The 23642-nt window shown below is 35.6% G+C and overlaps 1 protein-coding gene across 1 annotated transcript in view; it reads left to right on the top strand.

Annotated features, from left to right (window-relative positions):
- Window positions 1-23306, top strand: part of LOC120537081 (WW domain-binding protein 11) — a 32367-nt gene extending 9061 nt beyond the window's left edge. The window contains exons 4-12 of the mRNA XM_039765723.1: window positions 3144-3237; window positions 6623-6819; window positions 8341-8474; window positions 11968-12185; window positions 12315-12545; window positions 15201-15305; window positions 16266-16595; window positions 16716-16895; window positions 22169-23306. Of these exons, the coding sequence (XP_039621657.1) occupies window positions 3144-3237; window positions 6623-6819; window positions 8341-8474; window positions 11968-12185; window positions 12315-12545; window positions 15201-15305; window positions 16266-16595; window positions 16716-16895; window positions 22169-22677 (1998 nt within the window). The 3' untranslated portion in view covers window positions 22678-23306. The remainder of the gene's footprint in view (window positions 1-3143; window positions 3238-6622; window positions 6820-8340; window positions 8475-11967; window positions 12186-12314; window positions 12546-15200; window positions 15306-16265; window positions 16596-16715; window positions 16896-22168) is intronic.
- The last annotated feature ends 336 nt before the right edge of the window (window positions 23307-23642 follow it).

Genomic DNA, 23642 nt, shown 5'->3' with positions numbered 1-23642 from the left:
TTTACGTTAGAACACAATTTTAGGTGGCAAATTAATATATGCTATAATTATAAAAAAATATATTTAACTGGAAAGCTACCAAACTTATTCTTTAAAACTGTTTAATGCGTCTATTTGTTTTATTGTTGTTTTCTTAAATAGTTAAAATGTGCATATTTGGTCATTTTTAACTTTAAATTGACCCTGTGATGAGCTAACACAATGTCCATGATTTTGTTTCTGCTTTGTGCCTAATAATGCTGGAATTGGCCCCAGCTTTGGTCACCCTTAAATATTTAAAAAAAATCAAAGATTTTGCTAATTTTTTTTATGTTCTTAATAGAACATTAGAACAATCTAGATGAGAAAAGGCCATTCAGCTCAACAAAGCTTGCTTAGTTCTTCTAAAAAAAACATCAGGTCGCTTTTTGAAAGTCCCTAAAGCCTTACTGTCTACCACATTACTTGGTAGCTTATTCCAAGTGTCTATGGTTCTCTGTGTAAAGAAAAACTTACTAATGATTCAGCGCAGTTTACCCTTGACAAGTTTCCAACAGTGTCCTCATGTTCTTGATGAACTCATTTTACAATAACAGTCTCGATCCACGGTACAAATTCCCTTCATAATTTTAAACACTTCAATCATATCACCTCATAATCTTCGTTTGCTTTTAATCTTTCTTCGTAATTCATCCCCTGTAGCCCTGGAATCGGCCTAGTCGGTCTTCTCTTGACCTTTTCTAGCACTGCTCTGTCCATTTTGTAGCCTGGAGACCAAAACTCCACACAGTACTCCAGATGAGGCCTCACCAGTGTGTTATAAATCCTGAGCATAACCTCCTTGGACTTGTACTCCATACATCATGCTGTATAACCTAACATTCTGTTTGCCTTCTTAATGGCTTCTAAAAACAGTCTCGAAGTTGACAGCATAGAGTCCACTACAACTCCTAAATCCTTCTCATAAGGTGTACTCTCGATTTTCAGATATCCCATTGTGTATTTAAACCTAACATTTTCACTTTCTGTGTGTAATACTTTACACTTACTGACATTAAATTTTGTCTGCCACAAATCTGCCCAAGCTTCTGTAATGATTTAATACATTCCAAATTATACGCCAATCCATCTATCATCTGCAAACTTAACCAGCTTGTCACTTATATTCCTATCTAAGTCATTTATGCATATATGACCCCTGTGGAACACCACTCTTAACATCAGCCAATTCTGATAAGGTTCCTTGCACCATCACCCTCTGCTTCTTGTTTCTGAGCCAATTCTGCACCCATTTAAAAACATCACCCTGAACTCCCACTTCTTTTAGTTTGATGCCCAAGCTCTCATGTGGCACCTTATGTAATGCTTTCCAAAATACAAGATAAATAATATTATCATATGCTCCATTTTGATCATATCCTTTTGTTGCTTTTGTTTAGAATTCCAGCATGTTAGTAAAACATGATCTCCCTCTTCTGAACCCATGTTGACTGTTCAGAAAAACTCCTGAACTTGCCATGTGCCGCTCAATTATCCTTTGTAATTCCTTCCATTAATTGTTCTTTGATGTACATTAAGCTTACTGACCTGTAGTTGCTTGGATCTGCCCAGTCACCCTTTTTATATAACGGGATAATATTTGCCATTTTCCAGTCCTTAAGAATCTTCCCAGTGTGCAATGACTTCCTAAAAATATTTGTCACGGGTTTATGTGTGCACTTGCTAGCCTCCTTAAGAGCTTGAGGGTAAATATCTGTTCCTGGTGATTTGTTTGATTTCAGCCTATTTAGCATGAGCAGTACTTCTCTTTCTACAAGTTCTAAATCCTTCAGTACGTCCTTACTAGTCCTGTTTACCTCTGGGAGGTTATCCACTTCCTCACTTGTGAGGACCACAGAAAAATGCAAGTTTAGAGCATCCACTGTTTGTATCTTTTAATTCCTCTTTACTATTTCTGATGCACTTCACCGCCTCCTTGACTGTTCTTTTACTACTAAAATACTGAAAGAATCTCTTAGGGTTATCTTTCGCCTTTTCTGCTATATTCCTCTCCAGCTGTCTTTTAGCCTCACTGATATCCTTCTTAATGGTTGCCCTCATGTTCTCATATGCCCTACGATTCACTTTGGAGATATTAATCTTGCATGCCTTATATGGCTGTTTTTCCCTTTGCAGCTTCTTTTTTTTTTAACTCTATTAACCCACTATGGATTTTTTTTTATTTCCTATTAATTCCAAATTTAGGTATGTACCTTTCCTGCATTACATTTAAAACGTTTTAAAACCTGTTCCATTACTCTTCGACTGTCCCCACACTTAAAAGCTTATCCCAGTCTATCCTTAGACTTTGCCAAATCTGCTCAAAATTTGCCCTGCCAAAGTTAAACTTAACAGTTTTAGTCTTTGCATCCACACTCTTACAAAACACAGAACTGTATTATTTTATGGTCATGTGACCCTAGTGGTTCAATCATCTCTACACCCTCAATTCTGTCCTGATTATTACAAAATAATAAATCAAGACAAGCTTCAGCCCACATTTGGGCTTTTATATACTGTGTTAAAAAACAGTCACTTATTACTTCTGCTCCTGCTCTTGTTCTCCTCCATTTGCAGGGTTATTCTATTTAATATTCGGATAATTAAAGTCCCCTATGATTATAATATCCCTTTGTAAACTTGCCTTTTTAAAATTACCTAAATAGATTTAGGTTGAAATTACTGTCTGCATTAAATGGTTTATAACACACTCCTAAAATATGGCCTCTTTCCCTAATGCTTACCAGGTGAAGCCATACGTACTAAGATGGGGCTAATCATCCAACTGAATAGGACTTGCATTTAGATTCTGTTTTACATAAACAGCAACTCCACCTCCTTTTCTGTTCTGTCTATCCTTCCTAAAATGTGTATCCCTCTGTTATACTCATCTCCGTCTTTATTATTTAGCAAGGTTTCCGTTATTGATCTAATATCATAATCATGCTCAGCTACATACATTATAGCAGGTTTGAAAATGTTTATACATGTTGTATTTATTTGAATAGAGTCTCTTTAAAAAGCAGTATTTGCATCTGAATTATTATTTGCTGATTTGACACTGACTGGGTCTCCCATAACAACAAATTATTTACAGTTAAATTGAAACTACTTTTGAATTCTAGAACAAGAAACAACGTATGATGGTAAGAGCAGCAGTGCTGAAAATGAAAGACCCAAAGCAAATAATTCGAGATATGGAGAAGCTGGATGAAATGGGTAAGAGATTCTGGTCTATGTCTGATTGGCCTGTGTGTGTTCACCTTGCAATGCAATGGCACACTGGGTTGCATCTGATGTTTGCTGGGAAAGCTCCAGCATCCCCAAGAGCCTGCTTAGGAAAAGCTGGTTTGAAAATAGATGGTGGATAGCTTCACACTAAAGACAAGTTATATGTAATCAATTAATAAGACTTACTCCTTGGAGATAGATTTTTAGTGTTTCCTTCAAAGTACAGTTAATCATTTGTTTTAAGATACAAAAGTTGTTTAGTAACTATGAAGCAAAGTATGTTGTGATATAAAAAAAATGTGAAAATCATGTGATATATAACTATTTCCAATTGTATTAATAAATAACATTCAACATCAAAATGAAAATAACATTTTAAAAATTCTGAACAAATTAAAATTTAATTAGTGGAATACTTGGTTTGGATAAGTGAACAGCCCTTCAGAGGAGCATTTGCTATCTTTCTCGGGTACTGCCTGAGAACTAACTTGCCCCCACCTGACTTCAGCAGTAGTAATTCTGATTAGTTAAGAGTAAATATGACTTTTACTTGAAGATTTCACTCCTAGTAGTGCTTAGCAATGCAAATAATTTGTCATGGTTTAAAGTTGCTTTCAAGCAAGCTCTGGAATAAAGTTGTTTAAATGCATATGTTAGAAGGATACAAAAAGATTTCTAAGACTTTTAAGTATTCTTCTGAGTGGCTTTCAGGTCGTTATTAAGATGTGAAAAGCGTATCGCACCACCATCTTTTGTAGGTAAGGCCATACAGCCAAGCTGGATAATTGAGCCAGGAGGATATTGATCAGGGACGCTATTAAGTGGCTAATGGTAACTTTGAAGGACTTAAAAAATATTCATGGCTGAGACCAGTTGGTCTGTGCATATAACAACAATCTCACAAGCTTTACACAAAGCTGGCCTATATGTCAGGGTTGCTGTTTGCAGAAAAACTCTTGGAAGATTTTAATGTCATTTGGCAGAAAGTTTTATGGTCAAATGAGACTAAGATTGAACTTTTTGGACTGAACTTCTGTACCGAATGCTATTCGCAAACAAACCACACCACCCAAAACACACCATGCACACCATTCCACACATCTGTGGAAGTGGATGCTGGCAATTACACACAAATTACTGAGGAAAACCAGTGGCCCTTTGCCATACAGCTGAAGATGTGCAAGTGGTTGTGCTAACAGCATGACGATACACACACACAAAAAAAAAACACAATGGAATTGGTTAAAAATAGGAAGATGAATGTGACTGAGTGGCCAAGTCAGAACCCTGACTTAAAACTGATAGAAAATCTGTGGATGGTCTTGATATTCCCCAGTCTAAGTGCACAAAACTAAATGAACTCTGTCATTAAAGCAAAAGGTGGCTCTACAAAGTATTAAATCAAAGGATTGATCAGTTTTCCAATCCTTTCAATCTAGTTTTTATTGACTTTTTCAGAGCTATTGATTTTTTTTTGGTTACTTGAATTTGATAATGCAGAATGTGTCGTTGAAGGTGGGAAAAAGATATTTTTACTGGGTTTTGATGTCAAGCTGTAAGTCAAAAAAATGTCAGTTTCAAAGAGGTATGATGTTTTTCTGTAAGTGCTGTAAAGAAACCTTGTTTTGTCCATTGAATTAGTAGACTACACTATTAGAAAGTGGTATTACCAGAAGGCTTGCTCTTTTTTTGGTAATGTATCACTTGTTAGGAGCTGGTAGTATATCAGTTAAAATAGTTAATGTCCAGTTTTTTGTATTTAAGTAGAAATTGTCTAAATATCAAAACTAAGAGATTTATAGTGTCTACAGTACTAGCTGTGCTATCTGTCTAAGATGGGTTGAAATCTTAGTGATCAGTATAGACCTTGTGTTTTTTTATTTGATACATGGGTTGTACATTTGGTCTGGTAAAATACACACCCCATCCCCTTTCCTTGCAGCTGCCTTTTACTGTTTGGATAGAGCTTCCTCTTGGTATTGCTCATTAAACTGATCATCCTTACGGTCAAAGTGTTTTGCTGGAACAGTGCGGCAGCAGCCACTAACAAACAGGCCTGGTTTAATGACTCTAACCTAGTTGTGTTAGGGATTCCGTTTCTTGATGTGTGTCTGTCATTTTATCATTATTTTCACCCACCCATTACACACCACGTGAAGTTATCAGTCATTAGCATTACAGCTGTAAACCTTGTTCATATGGACTGAGTGGGTGCAAGAAAGCCATTACCACACTTCTGTTGCCGGTGTATACCTTGAGACAACAGAATAGGCTAGTAAGACCCATTTTCTTATTTTTTGACCATTGTTATTTTTGATTTTTTTTTACCCCTCTACATATTTTTCCTATTTTTTTCTGCCTATTTCTACAGACAGACACACACATAACACAGACAGTTAGCCTTTTATTAAGGTGGATAAGATTTCTATCCACCCAGTTAGTTACTCTATGTTGTATGTGCTCAGTGTCAACATTTGTAGTGCACCATCTATTGTATTCTATTTTCTAATGCATCTAGTAATAAAATGCACTTAATTTTTTATTTCAATGGATAGTGCATCACAAACAGTAGCACTGTTTTTACAAATCCCTTACCAAATGGCATATAACAAAAACATAGCAACTGGACATACATACTGATGCACATACTCTAGTCCTTTTATTAAGGTGGATGGTTTAAAATACACCTAGAGACATATCCATTGTATTTGTTACTTGATCTTGGAATGTGAGAATTTAGTTATGTTAATGAATCTGTTTAGGTCTGATAATTCTTGGCTTTTGATAAAAATATGATTGCATAATATTGTTAATATTTATTAATATTTAATTATTAATTAATAATATTACTGCATAATATTTTTTGCACTCGCTTGCAGCACATTTTTGCTAGCTTTCTGATATTTAAGTGTGTATACCTTCCACATCATTCTTTCAGAATACATTTACAATATATCATAGTAAATCCTGAGATTTTCTCTGTCATCAATGTACATTTTGTGATGTATGATGTATTAGCTTGTTTTGCAGGGCTTTCATATTTCTTTTAATGAATAGTTGGGTAGTTTTGCTAACACCAAGTTCAAGTATCCAATGGCTTTATTTTAAGTTATTTGTGTTGATTTCACAGATCAGTATTCCACATTATATTCTAAGACAAAACAAGAGGGGTTACCTCAATAAAGTAAATTGGTAATGAATCAACGTTATACGGTAATTAGTCTACATAACTCCTTTACTGTAGCATTCATTAGTCAGTTTTTGAGAGCTGCTTCAAATTGGTTAAATAGAAATGGAAATAATAGTATACAAAAAAATCTTCCTATGGAAAAAAATAACTTAAGATGTAAAAAATATATGTTTCTTTTTTTAGAGTTTAACCCCGTGCAGCAGCCTCAGTTGAATGAAAAGGTGCTAAAAGACAAAAGAAAGAAGCTTCGGGAGACATTTGAACGTATTCTGCGACTGTATGAAAAAGAAAACCCTGACATGTACAAGGAGTTGCGAAGACTAGAGCTTGAATATGAAAGCAAACGTAGTCAGCTCAGCCAGTACTTTGATTCTGTTAAGGTAAGAGTGTTTGTTTTAAATAGGTGGGTTTTGTTATGTAGCTTGCCTATCTAGTGAATTTTTTTATTTTAAATATGTAAACAGTTGTTTTATTTTTTCCATGTAGTATTTTTATGATGTTATTATAGTTCCCATTATGATGCTTAATTTTTTTGTATATAGTACATTTTCACTTGGTGAAAGTTTGTACATATGGCATCAGGAAAGACATTTAATGAAAATTAATGTCTAACATTTAAGTCAAAATTCCAACTTTGAATAAGAGCTATCTTTATTGTCTGGTCATTGAATCTTACTGAAAGTAAACCGAAAAATGGTCCTGATATCACTTTTTAATCACCAGATCACTGATTATCATCATCCTGGATACAGTAATTAATTTTTTTGTACTTCACGAATTCGTAGTCAAGCTGTACACTCTTTAGACTTTATTGAAAAAAGGTTGAAGACACTACAGAAGTTTTTAGTGAAGTCTGTATTAAGTGTTGCTTCATGCTTTGTGAGCCCATATTATTCCCCTTAAATGTTATATTTTTATGGTAAAGTTTTGTTTTTTTTTTTCAGAAAATGGTCAAACACCAAAAACTCCATGCTCCAAGAAACATATTTTAAAATATAATGGTTGTAGTATTATGCTGTGGGATATAGCTCATCAACAGAGAGAGGGTATTTGATAACTGTTGTTGGGGAAAATGGATGGAGCACAGCTCTGAAGAAACAGAACAAACAAATACAGGAGTGTTAGCAAAAGTAAAAAGAGTCAAAACTCCAAATCTCAGTTATATAAAAAATTCTTTGGAGACATTTACAAATAGATGAGTGGAAACAGTTTATGATATAATGTAACTTAATGGTGACCTATTCTGGCCAACTGTAAATGATATGAAAATAACTTGCTTCCAGAAGACTGACCATACAAGGTAAACAAGAAAGATATATTCCCATAATACTGTTCATTTGAACTGAAGATCTGCTTCTCACCCTTCACTAGTCAAGAGTCCTGTCCTTTTTTTAGACATACAGTATTATAGGAATGTCTTTCCTGTTTGTCTTGTACACTGAGTTTTCTGTAAGTATTAATATAATTTTTGCATATAATGCATATGTTTTGAACATATGAATGTGTAACAGCCATGTGGATTATGTGACACGAGTTACATGAGATTTATTTTTCTTTTTTCCGTAGACTTTTTTTCAAATTGTTTTCCATTAAACAGAGCGGGTCACCATTAATTTCCATTATATGTTAGACTGTCTTCATAACATAACATTAAAAATTTTTCTTGCTCACCCCTGCAAACTACATGGGTTAAATAAAATATTAAAAATCTTTTTTTGGATGGTGTATACCTTTTAAATATACAGTAGAGTATTAGTTTAGAAATACCTAAAAACAATTTGTTAATTTAATATATACTGTAAATTAAAAAGAATGCTACACACATTTGTGCCAAGACCAATTTTACTAAAATAAACAGTTGTAGCTAATTGCTGATCTTTTTTGGTAAACTTGTTTTCCAGAATGCAGAGTTAGTTGAAGTTGAAAGTATCCCTCTGCCTGATATGCCTCATGCTCCTTCCAGCATCCTAATTCAAGATATCCCTCTTCCTGGAGCTCAACCACCATCAATTCTAAAAAAAACATCTGCATATGGGTGAGTAGTTTTGGTTGTGACCAGTTAATTGTCTACTGCTGTCAGTAAGTGGCAAGTAAAGGAGGTGGCAGCTGATAGTATAACCCTATCTTGATCCTTTCATGTTAATTGGATACTTTTGGCCTGTTGCGAATGCATTTAAGTGTTGGCATTTATGCTTATTATTATCAATTTCATAATTTTCAGATATTTAAAAAAATAAAGTGAAAAAGACATTTTTAGCATTGAATGGTAATACATTTGTGTGCTACTGTCTGCTAGTGTCTTGTGTTATGTTAGGGATGGACAGAGGTAACTGTAATCAAATGATTATTAAAAAAAATCAAAAGTGAATGCGATCAATAGAGGTTCTTCGGGATTGCAAAACCATTAATACCAGCTTTAATACTTTTTTGGCTTCCTGCAAGTGTCGTCTTCTCATCAAAAAGATAAATTATGTCTACTTCACTTTTTAATCTGTTAATCCAAACAATTACTTCTGAAATGTCTCATTTGGTGCACTGAAATCTTTTCTGTTTAAATGGGGACATCCTGTTAATAATTTTTCATTATTTCTTTAAGAGGAGTGATTAAAAACAGAGATTTCGATAAAATATATTTCTGTCCGTATTTAAGTCGAGGGCTTAGTTTCATTTTGGGTTTCATGGCAAAGAAAGAGTTTGATATTAAACATTACCTTTTGCAGATCAAACACTCCAGTATACTACAGCATAGGGATATTCATACTGTATGTATATTCTATTGTGTTTTACAGTGTTAATTTTCAAAAATGTATTGAAAACTTCAGGTTTATCCAAGATGTTCCAAATTATTAAGAATGCTGTCTGTAACATGTTCCCATAGTCATCCCATAATTTTTTGGTTGGACAATATCTGCTTCAAATATGAAATAGTCTTCTGCTAAGTGAGAAAGAGTTGGATTTTGGTATTTCAGAGAAGGAAAAAATATACCTAGTCCTAGTACCATCCTGCCTTTGAATTAAAATTGCCAGCAGTAGTGACACCTTAAGAAGAACATACTTGTGGGGCAGTTTAAACCTGCTACATGTAGTGCAAAGAAAGATTTATTTATTTATTTATTTATTTTTCTGATCAGTCGAGGTTTTCCTTAACTGTAAATATTGATTAGCTAGAATGAGGCTTAACAAGCAAAAGAAAGTAATTCAAAATAAAGAAGGAAAGAGAAAAGATAGGAAATCATTAGATATTTAATTAACATGCTTAGTTGCTTATTTAACATACAAGCCCTAATCTGTCAAATACATGAAAGTTTAGTTTATTGTAAAAGCAGCAGATTAGTTATCACCTATTTATGTACACCTTATATGGGAGATAAATCTATGTATGGCTGTCACAATACCAAAATTTCAAACATTGATATGATGCTAGTAAAAGTATTGAAATTCAATACCATTTTTAATACCCAATATAGTACATTATCTAACTCAAAAATGTATTTAAATTGCAGTTCTGTATGTATTCAAATCTTAAAAAACAAATAGAAATTTTAGTTATTATGCATATATAAGTAGTGTGATATTTTGTAAAAGGATAAAGTTCTGTAAATAAGTTTATATCCAGTCTTTTTTTTTTTAACCACCATTGTTAAAAAAAATAAAGGTACTTAGTACAGTGAAATGTTACAAATGACATTAAATGTTTGCAGTATTTTGTAAACAGTATACATAAATATATTTAAAACAATATTAAAAATATTTAAACTAGCATTAAACATTCAAGTACTGCAAAAACATTAATTTGTTCTTTTCTAAATAATTGTTCAGAAAAGCAATCTATAATGTCTTGATAACTTCCACATTTTTCTCAAGAAACGTAGTAAATTTGATGAAATCTAATTTTAAAATCGCATGTAATAAAATAATGTCCTACAACAGGAGACTTTGTGGCGAGAGTTTAAAAATCAAAATGAATGGCAGAGTAAAAGTGACCCACATGTAATAATTGAAGATCCCTGTCTTGATGTTTTAAACTAGCTAAATTAGAGGCTTGCATGTATCTTGTGATTTTGTGTCCCCATTTGCTACAAATAATACAATAGTATTTCCAGATATTGGCTGCCCTAATTGTCAGTTAAGTGTGCAAATGAAGGCTCTGAAATTGCTGTCTTATTAACACGTGAGTGGGTGGAAATGGGGCTACAACTCAAGCAATGACTAACTTGAAAAGGCCTTTGTAATTTAGGCTATCAAATCAATAACTTGAGGAAAAAAAGTACAGTATTGATGCAATTTTAAAATGTTAAAATTAATACTTAGCAATATTTTGATACTTTTGAGAATCCTATATGTATGTAGCCCCCATAATTGTTGCCCCACATTTGAAAAACATTGAAACATATACTGTACATATTTTAACATGAAAATGCTAATCTTAATGATTGGTTAAAACCATGCACTGATACATTGATCAGTATGATTTTGATACATACTTTTTTGCACCTTTGCTGTACTCTTCTAATAGAACTAAGTTTCAGGCTCTTTCTCCCTTCCAGATATATACTGCATATCCTCTTCTTACTATAACACAAACTATACACACATCTGCTGAATACTTTAATAACAGTCAAGCATCAAGTATATAGTGTTATATGAAAAATAAAACAGTGGAAGTGTGATGCAGAAAGGAGGCTACGCTCTAATTTTGAGTATCTCATTATACTAGCATTTTGGAGAGAATGTATTTATATTAAAAAAAAAAAAAAAAAGCTGTTTTAATTGCTTCATCCTAGGTATGGCATTAATCTGCATCCAACCCTGCAAACCAGGGTAAATTTGTGGGTTGGTGGCAGAATTGGTACTCCAGCCACCAGTGTGGAGCTGAGGTTTCGCGAACTGCACTTGGTCCCAATTCAGGTGGTTTGTCATGTAGTGGGTATGGCAATGTGCTATCAGCACATGCTCCTAACTATTACAATGCCTATTATTAAGAATTTATTATTCATTGTGAAAAAATACTTTTGCGTCATTTAATAAACTATAATCGTGTCCACAATTGGTTCTTTATTTATGAATATTACTGTTGCCTTTGATTGTCTTATCATCCCCTGTGACAATGGAGGGCCCAGTGTAATTTCTCTAAATGAGAACCCTAAACCTTTTCACTTCCTTATGGCAGTGGTTTATTGGTCTTCTGTGATGAAGGTCATTTTTATGCAAATCTGCCAGTATTTTTATTTATAGAATATGTGTAAATTTGTTTTATTGTCAGAGCACCAGTGGATAAACTGTCATTGATTGTGTTGATCCAAGAACCCAGCATTTTGTAGTCCAGTTCCTTAGTCATACTCCCTGTCTTATAACTGGTATTTTTATTTTTATACATTGCTGTCTCTAATTATTGACTAATTATTTTTGAAAAAATGCTGTTAATATTTGTAGGGTTCATTATTTAAATCGTAGAATTTTTCCTGCTTGCCCGGTTGTTTCACATTCTTTTTTTTTTTTCCTTTTCTCTCTGTCTCCATTTCTTTAAGGCCATCTGGCAAATCAGTTTTGTCTTTGACAGTCCCACCACCAGCAGTAGGTGTACCTCGATTGCCCCCTTTTAAAAAGCCTCCTGGTCCTCCACCAGGACCTCCGCCTTTACAAGTACTCCAAATGTATGGCCGCAAACTGGGATTTACTCCTCTCCAAAGCCACGGAGGTACCTATAGGAGGGAGGATGAAGGAGTATTGTATGACCCAGAGGCAGGTAAATAGTGGTTACATTTTATGAAATTTGTTATTTATAATATTTTTTTGTACAGCTTGATGTACTTTGCGGAGCTATAATAAATAAAAGGAGCTATTTTATTTACAAAATTCTTTATTCTTGTCATAGCTGAAAATGAAATGGAAGGTTTCCACTCGGATGATGATATGGAAGTTGGTGGTCGGGGTGGAGGCAGTGGAGGTGATAGCAACAGTGATTCAGAAGATGTGGAAGATGACCGGACAGATGATGATGACCGGGATGAAGAAGGTGATGAGGAGGATGATGATGATGAAGAAATTGAACTTAAGGATGATCTTGGGAGAAGTATAATTTCTGATGGCACCACAGAAAAACAAGGTATTGATATATATTTGGGGCTAAGTGTAAAAATGTTAGCAAATGCTGTATGTAAGGATTTTGAGACATTGTAACATTTCACTCTGCCTTATAATCATTTTTGCTAGGATATGCTTTAGCCCTGTGACACTGAATTAGATTAATATGGATTTGATATTATGTTTGGATGTATCTGTTTATTTTTGTTTCTACTAATTAACAATCGTTAGTATCATGGAGCAGACTTTGAAATGGAGCTGGGATTTTTTGAACTTTGATACTGCAAATTTTTATGCTGTCATTCATGGGCATCGTTTCTTAAAGTGAAAGTTCTATTGTGACTAAAGTTATAATTGTTTCATAAAAGCAAGTTAGTGTGAAGGTACTGTATCACATTTTCTATATTTCAGAGTTTAAAATAAATCTATAGCAGCTATTTTAAAAATATACACAGATTGTGTTTGACATGAAAACAAGAGTTCTCTTTTTCATTCCTTTTTCTTATTTTATATATTGATTAAAGGACAGCTCAGTATTGTGAGTTTTGAACATTAATATCTTCATATGGCTTGCCATTACAGTCATTTAGAAAAATTGGTCTGTAGGAAGTACACTCTTTAAGAGATTTTTATCTGCTTTGAGAAAATGGTGGTAATTGCTTATAGATTAGATGCAAGTTCCATAGGAGCCCTGGAGCTCAAATAATAGACAGAAATAATAACTCAGAAAATACAAATTCATGCAAAAATAATGCAAGAAAAGATTCAATACACCAAAGTTCTTGTTACTGCAATGAAAGAGGCTTAAAAAGTTGGGTAAAAAGAATGCAGTAGGCCATGGATATATAACCCCTGTGACTCTCAAAAGTTGGCACATGTAGCTGGAAGTAATCTTTTCAGTAGTGTGTTACCTTTTCCAGGTTGCTTAAATACAAAATGTTTTAATGGGTCTAATTTAACAAACAGCTTTCTGTAAAAATTCAGCAGTTTCTAAAGTGGAGCTCTGACTTTCCTGCTTTGTATGGAGTTAATATCATCTTGGATTGTAATGGTCATCAATGATTTATTCAGTTCTTCTGTGTTGACTGCATTGAGAGCTTTGGCATTGTGTTCTGACATGTACAAAAATCATATAATATGCCTTAAATATGTTGTTTATATCTTTGAGTAACCTTAGTTTAAACTGCATGACTATTTTTGTAATTGTATTCTGAAGTTCCTTCTTTTGTACTTGTTGATCGAAAATTGTATTTGTATTAATATTGAAAGTGACCACATAAGATTTTGTCCAGTTTCCCTTGTGGTGAAAAATAGAATTCTCTTTGTAATGACAAAGTTTTCAACTTTGGAAGATCTTGCATATTTCTGACTGATTTTAGACATTTCGGTGACTGATTAATGCTCCCCTATTTCAAAATTTATATTTGTACAAAACAAGAAATGTATTTGTCCCTCAAAAATATTTTAAGTGTTTACCAGAGTATTCCCCCAGATATATTTACAGATAGGTTTGTCTCTATAAAAATTTCAGTTTGTCCAAAAGTTACTGTATTTTAATTAAACCTTTGTCAGTTAATATGAAATAAATTACTGGATTGCTTTTTGAAAGTTCAATCAGTAATACAGAAGGTAGTAAATGGTGAGCAACTGTCATGCACTAACAAGAAAAGGATTGTCTCAAATATGGGTGCAGGTTGGTTGTAGTCCTCCTTGATAAAACAATAGCTTATTAATTTTACATATTGTATTTGCAGGTTCTGATGACCTGTCTAAAGTGGGATTTTAATGCACATTTAGAACTTGTCATTTTAAGTTTATAAGAATGACTGTTCAAAGTTATAGAAAGAACACAGACTATAAGTTCCTTGCTATACCAATGGGGTGTATATGCTAAACAAAGTTAGTTTAGTTTTGTTCATTTTACCCATCACCATAATATAGTGCCATTCAGAGGCCAGTTTTGTACTTGTGATGTGAAATGGGTTCTTATTTAAGAGTAAAAAACATGTGCGTCTCTTTTTTTTACTTTGGTTAACGCTTTACTATTTAAATGGATCTCCAGCAAGAATGAAATATCAGATTTGAAACAACTGGGATGTGATTGCATTTTTTCCTGATGACATGGTGAATGAAACCACTGACATCCCATCATAAAAAGTAAAGATTATTTAATATTGTATGGATTTTGTATTTTAGAATTTATTTCTACACTTTATTTTTCTAGATAGAAAAATAAAAATAGCATATTTTCAATTTTTTTAACCCTCAATGACATTCTTCATCTTGTTTATCATTATGAATTATTGGAAAGCTTCAGCCACCAAGCCCTGCAGCCAGTAGTTCTTCAGCTGCATGACAGTATTGGCACAGAATAAAAGTAAATGAAACTTCCTTTTCCTCAGAAGATGCCCCACATCTCCACTATCACCCCTGCCAACATGCCTCCCTAAATGAGGCTTGGAGCAGATGCTTTGGTCTCAAAACATATATTTACCAACAAATGTAAAATGATAAGTTACGGAGATATTAATAGCTACTAATTATCATAGTTTTAAATATAGACTTATTGCCATAGTACTGACTATTACATCCCACTTAATCTAGTTAAGAATTGTTGTTAATTTGTTGTTATGTAGCTTTTATCTATAAAAAGTTTGTCATCTTCATTTCTTTACAGGACGTAGTGTGCGCTTTGCTGATGTTCAGGAGAAGTCAAAGAAAAACCGAAGGAAGAAGATTAAGGAGATCACTCCTGTACAGGCTATGATGTTACGAATGGCTGGTGCGTATATCAATTTGGCTGGATATGAGAAACACCAATCTTTGGCAACTTTGGTGCTTTTATTTCCTTCTTTGAATAAAACGTTTGTTTTTGTCTCCTTGCCAATGCTCTGATATTCTTGGCGTTGTTTTGTACTTTACATGACTTATTCATTTAAACATGAAATCATTCTGAAGTCATCACAGAAATTTGGAAACATCTTCATCGGTATAGTTCACTATCATCATTTTAGAGAGTTTGTAAGTGAAACATAAGTTTTATTTAGTTATAGTTAACATGCTTCATGTTTATTTTTAGAAAGCTGTACTTTTGTTACCTTTGACCACTTTTAACTATAGCTTAATAAGTAGGACTTAATACTTTATAAAATGCTATAGTAGTTTTTCTTACATGATGTATTTGGAATTTGGGGAAAAAAGCAACTGAACTCAAATAAGTCTGTCCAGCTAAATATTAGTTTTACTTTTGAGTACTGTTCACAGTAGTTCTTGTGAGAATAATCCCAAAAGACACCATAGCATTTAACTAAGCAAATATTAAATCTTCATTTAGTAATGTAGATCAATTGTTAGAATGTAACACCAAGCAATATGTATTGAAAGACTATATGATTGGCAAATTTTATTTTTTTACTTTTTTGTTTTGTTGGAATGGAATGCTATCCCACTGAAATTATTTTGGGCGAAGAAACAGTCCAAGCTTAAAAACAAATAGTTAACCTAAAAATAATAACCTCATGAAGATACAGTATTTATAAAGCTTAATTTGATCAAAATACGAAACAGAAAAATTATTATCCTTATCTGTCTTCTTAGGTGACTTAATTTTATATAAAATTCAAATCTAATTCTGTTACATATTAGGTAGGTGAATATGTTTTGTGTCAATTAGTGTTTGATATGTAAAGGCCATATTGTAGAAGATTGTACTAATTTAAAATGTATTTTCTTGACCCCTAAGGTCAGTCTATCCCAGATGAAGAAGAGGAAGAAGAAGAAGATGAGAATGAGGAGCAAGAATACACAGATGAATCTGAGGATTCTGACACAGATGAACAGTCAGGTTCAGAGCAGCCTCCACAGCAGCAACAGCCACCTCCACAGCAGCCACCTCCACCCCTTGGTCAACCACGACTTCCTCCTCCAGTTGTGCCTGGAGTTCCTACACAGCCACCTCCCACACACATGCAGGCCCCACCAATGCCTGTTCCACCTCCGCTTGGACTACCCCCAGCTCCACCAATAAGACCTCCAGGACCACCTACTGGGCCACCTCCAGGTCCACCACCTGGTAGGTTTAACCCTAACGTTTTACTGAAGAGTATCGGCCTATTTGTGCTTATTTACTTTAAACCTATTTTAGTATTTGTTTAAAATTGTAACACAACATTTTTACTTTTACCAACATTAGGTGCACCCCCCTTCCTGAGACCACCTATGCCAGGAATGAGGGGTCCGCCACCAAGATTGCTTCCTCCTGGCCCTCCACCTGGTCGCCCACCGGGACCACCTCCAGGTCCTCCTCCAGGTTTGCCACCAGGTCCTCCTCCCCGTGGACCTCCTCCTCGGCTACCACCTCCTGCACCACCTGGTAAATATCCTTCACTTTGTCTACCCATTCTTGTTCATGTTGTGTTTGTGTGTATATTTATGTATTTATATTTATTGTTGTTTACATATCAGTTGGCTCTATTATTTGTCCGGCAAGTTTGTTTTTGCTGTTGTATGCATGTGAATTCCCTTTGGGGTGAATAAAATACATTCACTGAATGGCTACTTTATTAGGTACATCCTTTCAACTCCTTGTTAACATAAATATCTAATCAGCCAATAACATGGCAGCAACTCAGTGCATTTAGGAATGTAGACATTGTCAAGACAACCCGATGAAGTTCAAATTTAGCATCAGAATGGAGAAGAAAGGTGATTTAATTGACTTTGAACGTGACATGATTTTTGGTGCCAGATGGGCTGTTTCGAGTATTTCAGAAACTGCTAACCTGCTGGGATTTTCTTGCACAACCATCTCTAGGGTTTACAGAGAATGTTCAAAAAAGGAAAACATCCAGTGAGCGGCAGTTCTATGGACGAAAATGACTTGCTGATGCCAGAGGTCATGCCACACTGTTTTGAACTGATAGAAAGGCAACAGTAACTGAAATAACCAGTCTTTACAACCTGAGGGATGCAGAAGAGCATCTCTGAATGCATAGCATGTCAAACCTTGAAGCAGACAGGCTACATTAGCAGTAGGCCACACTAGGTGCCTCTCCTGTCAGCTAACAGACAACTGAGGCTACAGTTCACATGGCCTCACTAAAATTTCACAGTAGAAGATTGGAAAAATGTTGCCTGACCTGATGAGTCTCGATTTCTTCTGCAACATTCAGATGGTATGGTCAGAATTTGATGTCAACAACATGAAAGCATGGATCCATCCTGCCTTGTATCAGTGTTTCAGGCAGGTGGTGGTGGTGTAATGGTGAGGGGGATATCTTGGCACACTTTGGGCCCCTTGGTACCAATTGAGCATCACTTAAATGCCACAGCCTACCTGAGTACTGTTGCTGACCATGTCCATCCCGTTATGACATCATCTGATGACTACTTCCAACTGGATAATGTGCCATATCACAAAGCTCAAATCATTTTAAATTGGTTTCTTGAACATGACAATGAGTTTGCTATACACAAATGGCCTCCACAGTCATCAAATCTCAGTCCAGTAGAGCACCTTTGTGTTGTGGTGGAGCAGGAGATTCACATCATGGATGTGCAGCTGACAAATCTGCAACAACTATGTGATGTTATCATGTCAGTATGGACTAAAATCCTTGAGGAATGTTTCCAGCAACATTTGTGCCACAAAGAATTATGACAGTTCTGAAGACAAAAGGGTTTCCAATCCAGTAATAGTAAGGTGTACCTAGTAAAGTGGCCAGTGAGTGAATAATATATATATAGTATGTTTATATGTGTGTATACAGTATGTATATATGTGTGCGTTGTGACTAGTAGGGTGTGTGTCACAGAGCCCCGAACACCAGACACAACTCCACAAAACACAATTCTAGGTTAAAATAAAGATATTTATTACACAATGGTATCTTGACAGGTTTTAAACACAGTTCAACACTGTGCCATACAATAATGGCAACTTTTCCGTCTCCTTCCTGTCCTCTTTTGTTATGTGTTGTCTTCCACCTAACAACTCTGACCTCCTGACTGAGGTAGAGTGGCTCAATTTATGTAGGGCACTGGAGTACATGTGGTGTAGTTGCATTGCCTGCTGGAAGCAATTCCGGGCCAAACAGAAGCTGCATGCACCAGGGAAGTTCTCTCCCTATAGCATACCTTGGTGGACCTCAACATGACCTCGTCTCCACACTACACACCCCAGGCAAAAGCAGGAACCAAGCTAGAAGCATACTGCCACCTCTCACACTGGGGTATAAATTTTGCTTGATAGCATATGTCCTCTAGTTCATTCATTATCTTTTCCATCCGTCTGGCACAAGACCCGAAACCCATCCTGGCTGGGTTGCACCTCTTTATAATGATATTGACTTAACAGTTAAAAAAGAAAGGAAAAATTAGGAATTATTATTTATTTATACCAGTAGAGAACTGTAATGCCCAGCTTAATAACCAAACTTATAGTCAGATTGTGTGACCATGGAAGACTGGAAAATGAAAACTTAACTTAGTAGGATGCTAGAGAAAGTACACCTGTGGGGTTTCAAGCCCAAAACGCCTCCTCTGGGCATCCTCCAGTCCTTGGATGTGTAACCATTTACAGGATACTCTTGTAGAGCTTTCTTCATTAGTGCCTAATCTTTAAGGGTGGAGTTGGAGTAGTAACATGGCTCCCCATCTAATTTCTTATTCAGGGATTTCTGGTTCAGATGAGAGATCCCTCTGACAAGCACATCTAGAAGTGATCATTCTGAATGTAGCTTATAACTCTGCTGTACTGCCAAAGGAACAGCAACTCTGCTTTGTAGTTCTCTCACTCCTCCAAGCTCTTTAACACTCCATTGTTAAGTTATCATATCCTGATTCAGTTAAGGAAGCTGGTTTTAATTTTATTTGACTTGGTCACACATTTCTTTCATATATGTACAGAGAAACCACTATTATTAACAGAGGTGTATAGGCTGTAAATAACTGTAGGTTTTACTGGATAGCATTAGTGTAAGCCTTGGATCATGTTTTCCAACATTTTTGAAAGTTATGAACAAAACATGAAATATACTGTTGAAAACTGGGCAGTGGCAATTTTGATAGTTAATAGCTTAATCTATACTAATAAAAGGCAAAGCCCTCACTCACTCACTCACTGACTGACTCATCACTAATTCTCCAACTTCCCGTGTGGGTGGAAGGCTGAAATTTGGCAGGTTCATTCCTTACAGCTTCCTTACAAAAGTTGGGCAGGTTTTATATCGAAATTCTACGCGTAATGGTCATAACTGGAAGCAGTTTTTCTCCATTTACTGTAATGGAGATGAGCTTCAACGCCGTGGGGGCGGAGTTTCGTGTGACATCATCACGCCTCCCACGTAATCACGCAGTACATAGAAAACCAGGAAGACCTCAAAAAAGCGCTCAAGAAAACATGCATTATATAATTGAGAAGGCAGCGAAACAATAAGAAGCGAGCGAGTGACATATACAACCATATTCATGAGTTCTGCTACTTCGGAAACAAAGCACGATGTAAACCTACACTTTAAATTAAGTTCATAGACAGGCTGCGCTGGCGTTTGTAATTTAGTGCCTGCCCATATAAGGCCGTCCGTCAGCGGCAATCCAATAGCAAACTGCCACGGGTAAATATTCACGGGTAAAGGACTGTGCTTATGGAGAGGAAGATGAGATGGTCAGGGTGGTGTTTGACACAAACTCAGCGAAACTGCGAGAGAAAGTTTTAAGTGCCAGGACTAAGGTAACATTAAATAAAGCTATGGACATAGCACGAGATGGCACCAGCACAGCTGGGAACCTTCGATGCAGGCAAAAAATATGAAGCGTCTGATAAGCATATTCATAAATGCAGCTACTGTGGAAACAAAGCACACGGTGGAAAAAGTCAATGTCCCGCTTAAGGAAGACAGTGTAAAAAAAACCCATGCATGCAGTGTGTCAGGTCTCAGATAAAGAAGAAGACGAGCTGTTTATTGATGCAGTAAGAAACGAATCGATGAATGAAACCTGTCATCTTTACAACGATTGACAAACACGGAATGTAACTTGAACACAACACATCCTACAAATACGAGCCTGATTGAAAGAAATAATGATAATCAAATCCTTGATGACAGCAACACTCAGTAACACTCACAAAACAAATACTGTATATTGACAGTCATGTTACGTTATTTTTAAAATGTTCCCTTTTCTTTTTCTACCTTTTTAACACACTACTTCTCCGCTGCGATACGTATATATATATGTGTATATATATATGTGTATATATATATATGTGTGTATATATATATATATATATATATATATATATATATCCCGCTCTACATACTCGAATAATGGATACTTTATTCGCCATCAATGATTGTTTTGGTAAAGCCATACTCAGTGTATTCATTAGATGAACGGTAAAAAGTAAGAGCGAGGGAGGATGACTCATTGAGGCATGCAGGCTGTAGTGTGCGTCAACTCTATCTGAATTGCGCGATCACATTTGAAAAAATATATCTTTTCAAGTTCTATTTAGTCCATATGTGTCAAACTCAAGGGCCAAGGGCCACATCTGGCCCGCGTGTAATTATATCCGCCCGCAAGATCATTTTATATACTGTATTATTGTTATTAAAGCCCGGTATATGAAGCGCTGGTAACACAATAAACTACAGATCCCATAATGCAGCGCTTCAGCTGCCTTGCCGAACACTTACCGCTTACTACAGTTATTGCGCACTGAGTTTGCACGGCGCTTTGGTGACTTTGAAGAACAAAAAAAGTCCGTCTACATGCGGCTCGAACCTTGTGCATGTTTGGTAGCACATATCTGTGTGAGAAGCTCTTCTCAGTGATAAAGACTAACAAAACAGCCCACAGGAGTCGCCTCACTGATGAGCACCTGCAATCCATCCTGAGAATCTCCACAACACAGAACCTCACACCAAACAGAAACGAACTTGTGGCCAAAAAGATGCCAGGCGTCCAGCTCTAAAATGACATATGAGCAAAGACAACTGAATGATTTGATTTGTTATTGCATGTAAGAGCGGAGTCAACCGTTTAACAAACAGCGTATTGCACTGATCTGAAATAGCTGTGCGTGTATATATGTAGATATGTATGTATATGTATATATATGTTTATATATGTGTGTGTGTATGTATGTATATGTGTGTATATATGTGTGTGTATATATGTAGATGTATATGTGTGTATATATGTGTATATGTATAGATATGTATATATATATATGTTTATGTGTGTGTGTGTAAATATATATATATATATATATATATATATATATATATATATATATATATATATATGACAACAACACTCATCACTCACAACAGTGACAAAACAATTACATTGACAATCAGGTTACGTTATTTTCAAAATGTTTCCTTTTCTTTTCATTGCTTCTTTAACACACTACTTCTCCGCTGCGAAGCGCGGGTATTTTGCTAGTAAAACCATAAAACACATTATGCCTAGACACTCATCTGATCCTTTCTTGTGTAACTAATCAGTCCTTTGTTATTACACTTTCAAAAAAGAGTAACGCATCAAACATTTGTGTTAATGCATTTGTTGTAATATTGTTAAATGTTAGGTATTGAGTTGTAGGTGCTGTGGTTGATATTTACTTCTTCATTTCTCCAGGTATACCCCCACCACGCCCCACAATGCTGCGCCCCATGGCCCCTCCTCTTGGACCTGCCCCCCCAGGTTTATTCCCACCCCCTGTGAACCCAGGGGTGCTAAGTGCTCCACCCAGTTTAATCCACCGGCCTAAGTCTGATGAAACTGGTTTAGACACCAGAGGAGCCACTATTGAGAAACGGGCAACCACAAATCTGGCCACTATCAGTGCCAAACCACAGATCACCAACCCGAAGGCAGAAGTAACCCGGTTTGTGCCCACTGCTTTGAGAGTTCGCAGAGAAAAACAGATGGGAACTCCTAGTGTTCAGGCACTTAGGAAAGGAGAAGAAGAACAACTCCACTTGGCAGGAGTTGGTGCCAGTAGCCAGCGAAATAGTCAGGTTAGCACTGGTGCTGCCAAGCCAGCAAGTATCAGTGGCAATCCTGCTAGCACCTCAGTAATGGCCATGCAGACCAAGGATGATGTCTATGAGGCATTTATGAAAGAAATGCAAGGACTACTATAGGGGGGTTCTGTTTTTCCATGGACTTGGACTTAAGTGTGGTCATGAAATCTATTTAATTGGTCTGCACTAAATTTCAATAATAGAAACCGGACTCCTGTGTCTCAATCTAAAGTCTTCTGATAATGTATTATATAAAATGAGGCAGCTTTCCTTGCTGCAGTGGGTGTTCTGTATGCTTCTAATTGATGTACAGATAAAATAAACTTATTTTTTGTATTTTTCCTCAAGATTTTTAATAGTGTGTCATTATGGATCAGTGAAAATTGTTTTAATTTAGTTGTCTGTTTAAAACATTATGGTTCGTGGCTGTTGGTCCATCATTATGTCTTGACTGCCCTAACCATAGGGTACTGGATTCATGTGACTTGGTCTCATCAGTAGTCACAGTTTAAACTTTTAAGAATGTTACAGCAGATATTCTTGCTAGTGTTTATTTTTATTTAGAACTGATCACATCTAGATTTTTGAAAACTGTGCAGCTATGTTTTCCTCGGAATATGGTAGGCAAAAAAAAAAACATTACCACAAAAATATATGTAAGAAATTTGAAAGCTACCGTAAATGATGTACTGTGTTTTCCCCAGCTACTTAAGTGCATCTACAAAAAATAAACGTAACTTTCTGACAAATGTTTGTGAAGAAGTCTATGTATCCACAGCTTATGAAGTCTTTGCTTGACTCTAGTAATTTTTGTTCTGTCTGCCCAAGTCATTTTGAGTTTGCTGATGAGAGAAGCAAATGTGTGTTTCTGCTTCTAAAACACAAAATAAATGATCACATAAGAATTTATCTCCTGTAATATGATACTCCTGAATCATCTCTGGTGTAGCCACTTGGTTTCAGAACTCCCATAATTAGTTCAGTGTAGATCACCTGTCTGTTGTCTGAATTGCCTGCTCTATAAATACACTGGCATGTGGAAGGTGCAGCTTGTAGTGAGTCAGTATTATGACCTAATCTACGTA

The sequence above is a fragment of the Polypterus senegalus genome, chromosome 10 (genome assembly GCF_016835505.1).
Source record: "Polypterus senegalus isolate Bchr_013 chromosome 10, ASM1683550v1, whole genome shotgun sequence".
Lineage (NCBI taxonomy): Eukaryota > Metazoa > Chordata > Cladistia > Polypteriformes > Polypteridae > Polypterus > Polypterus senegalus.
The sequence above is the reverse complement of the archived record's forward strand: the minus strand, read 5'-3'. Positions and strand labels throughout refer to the sequence as shown.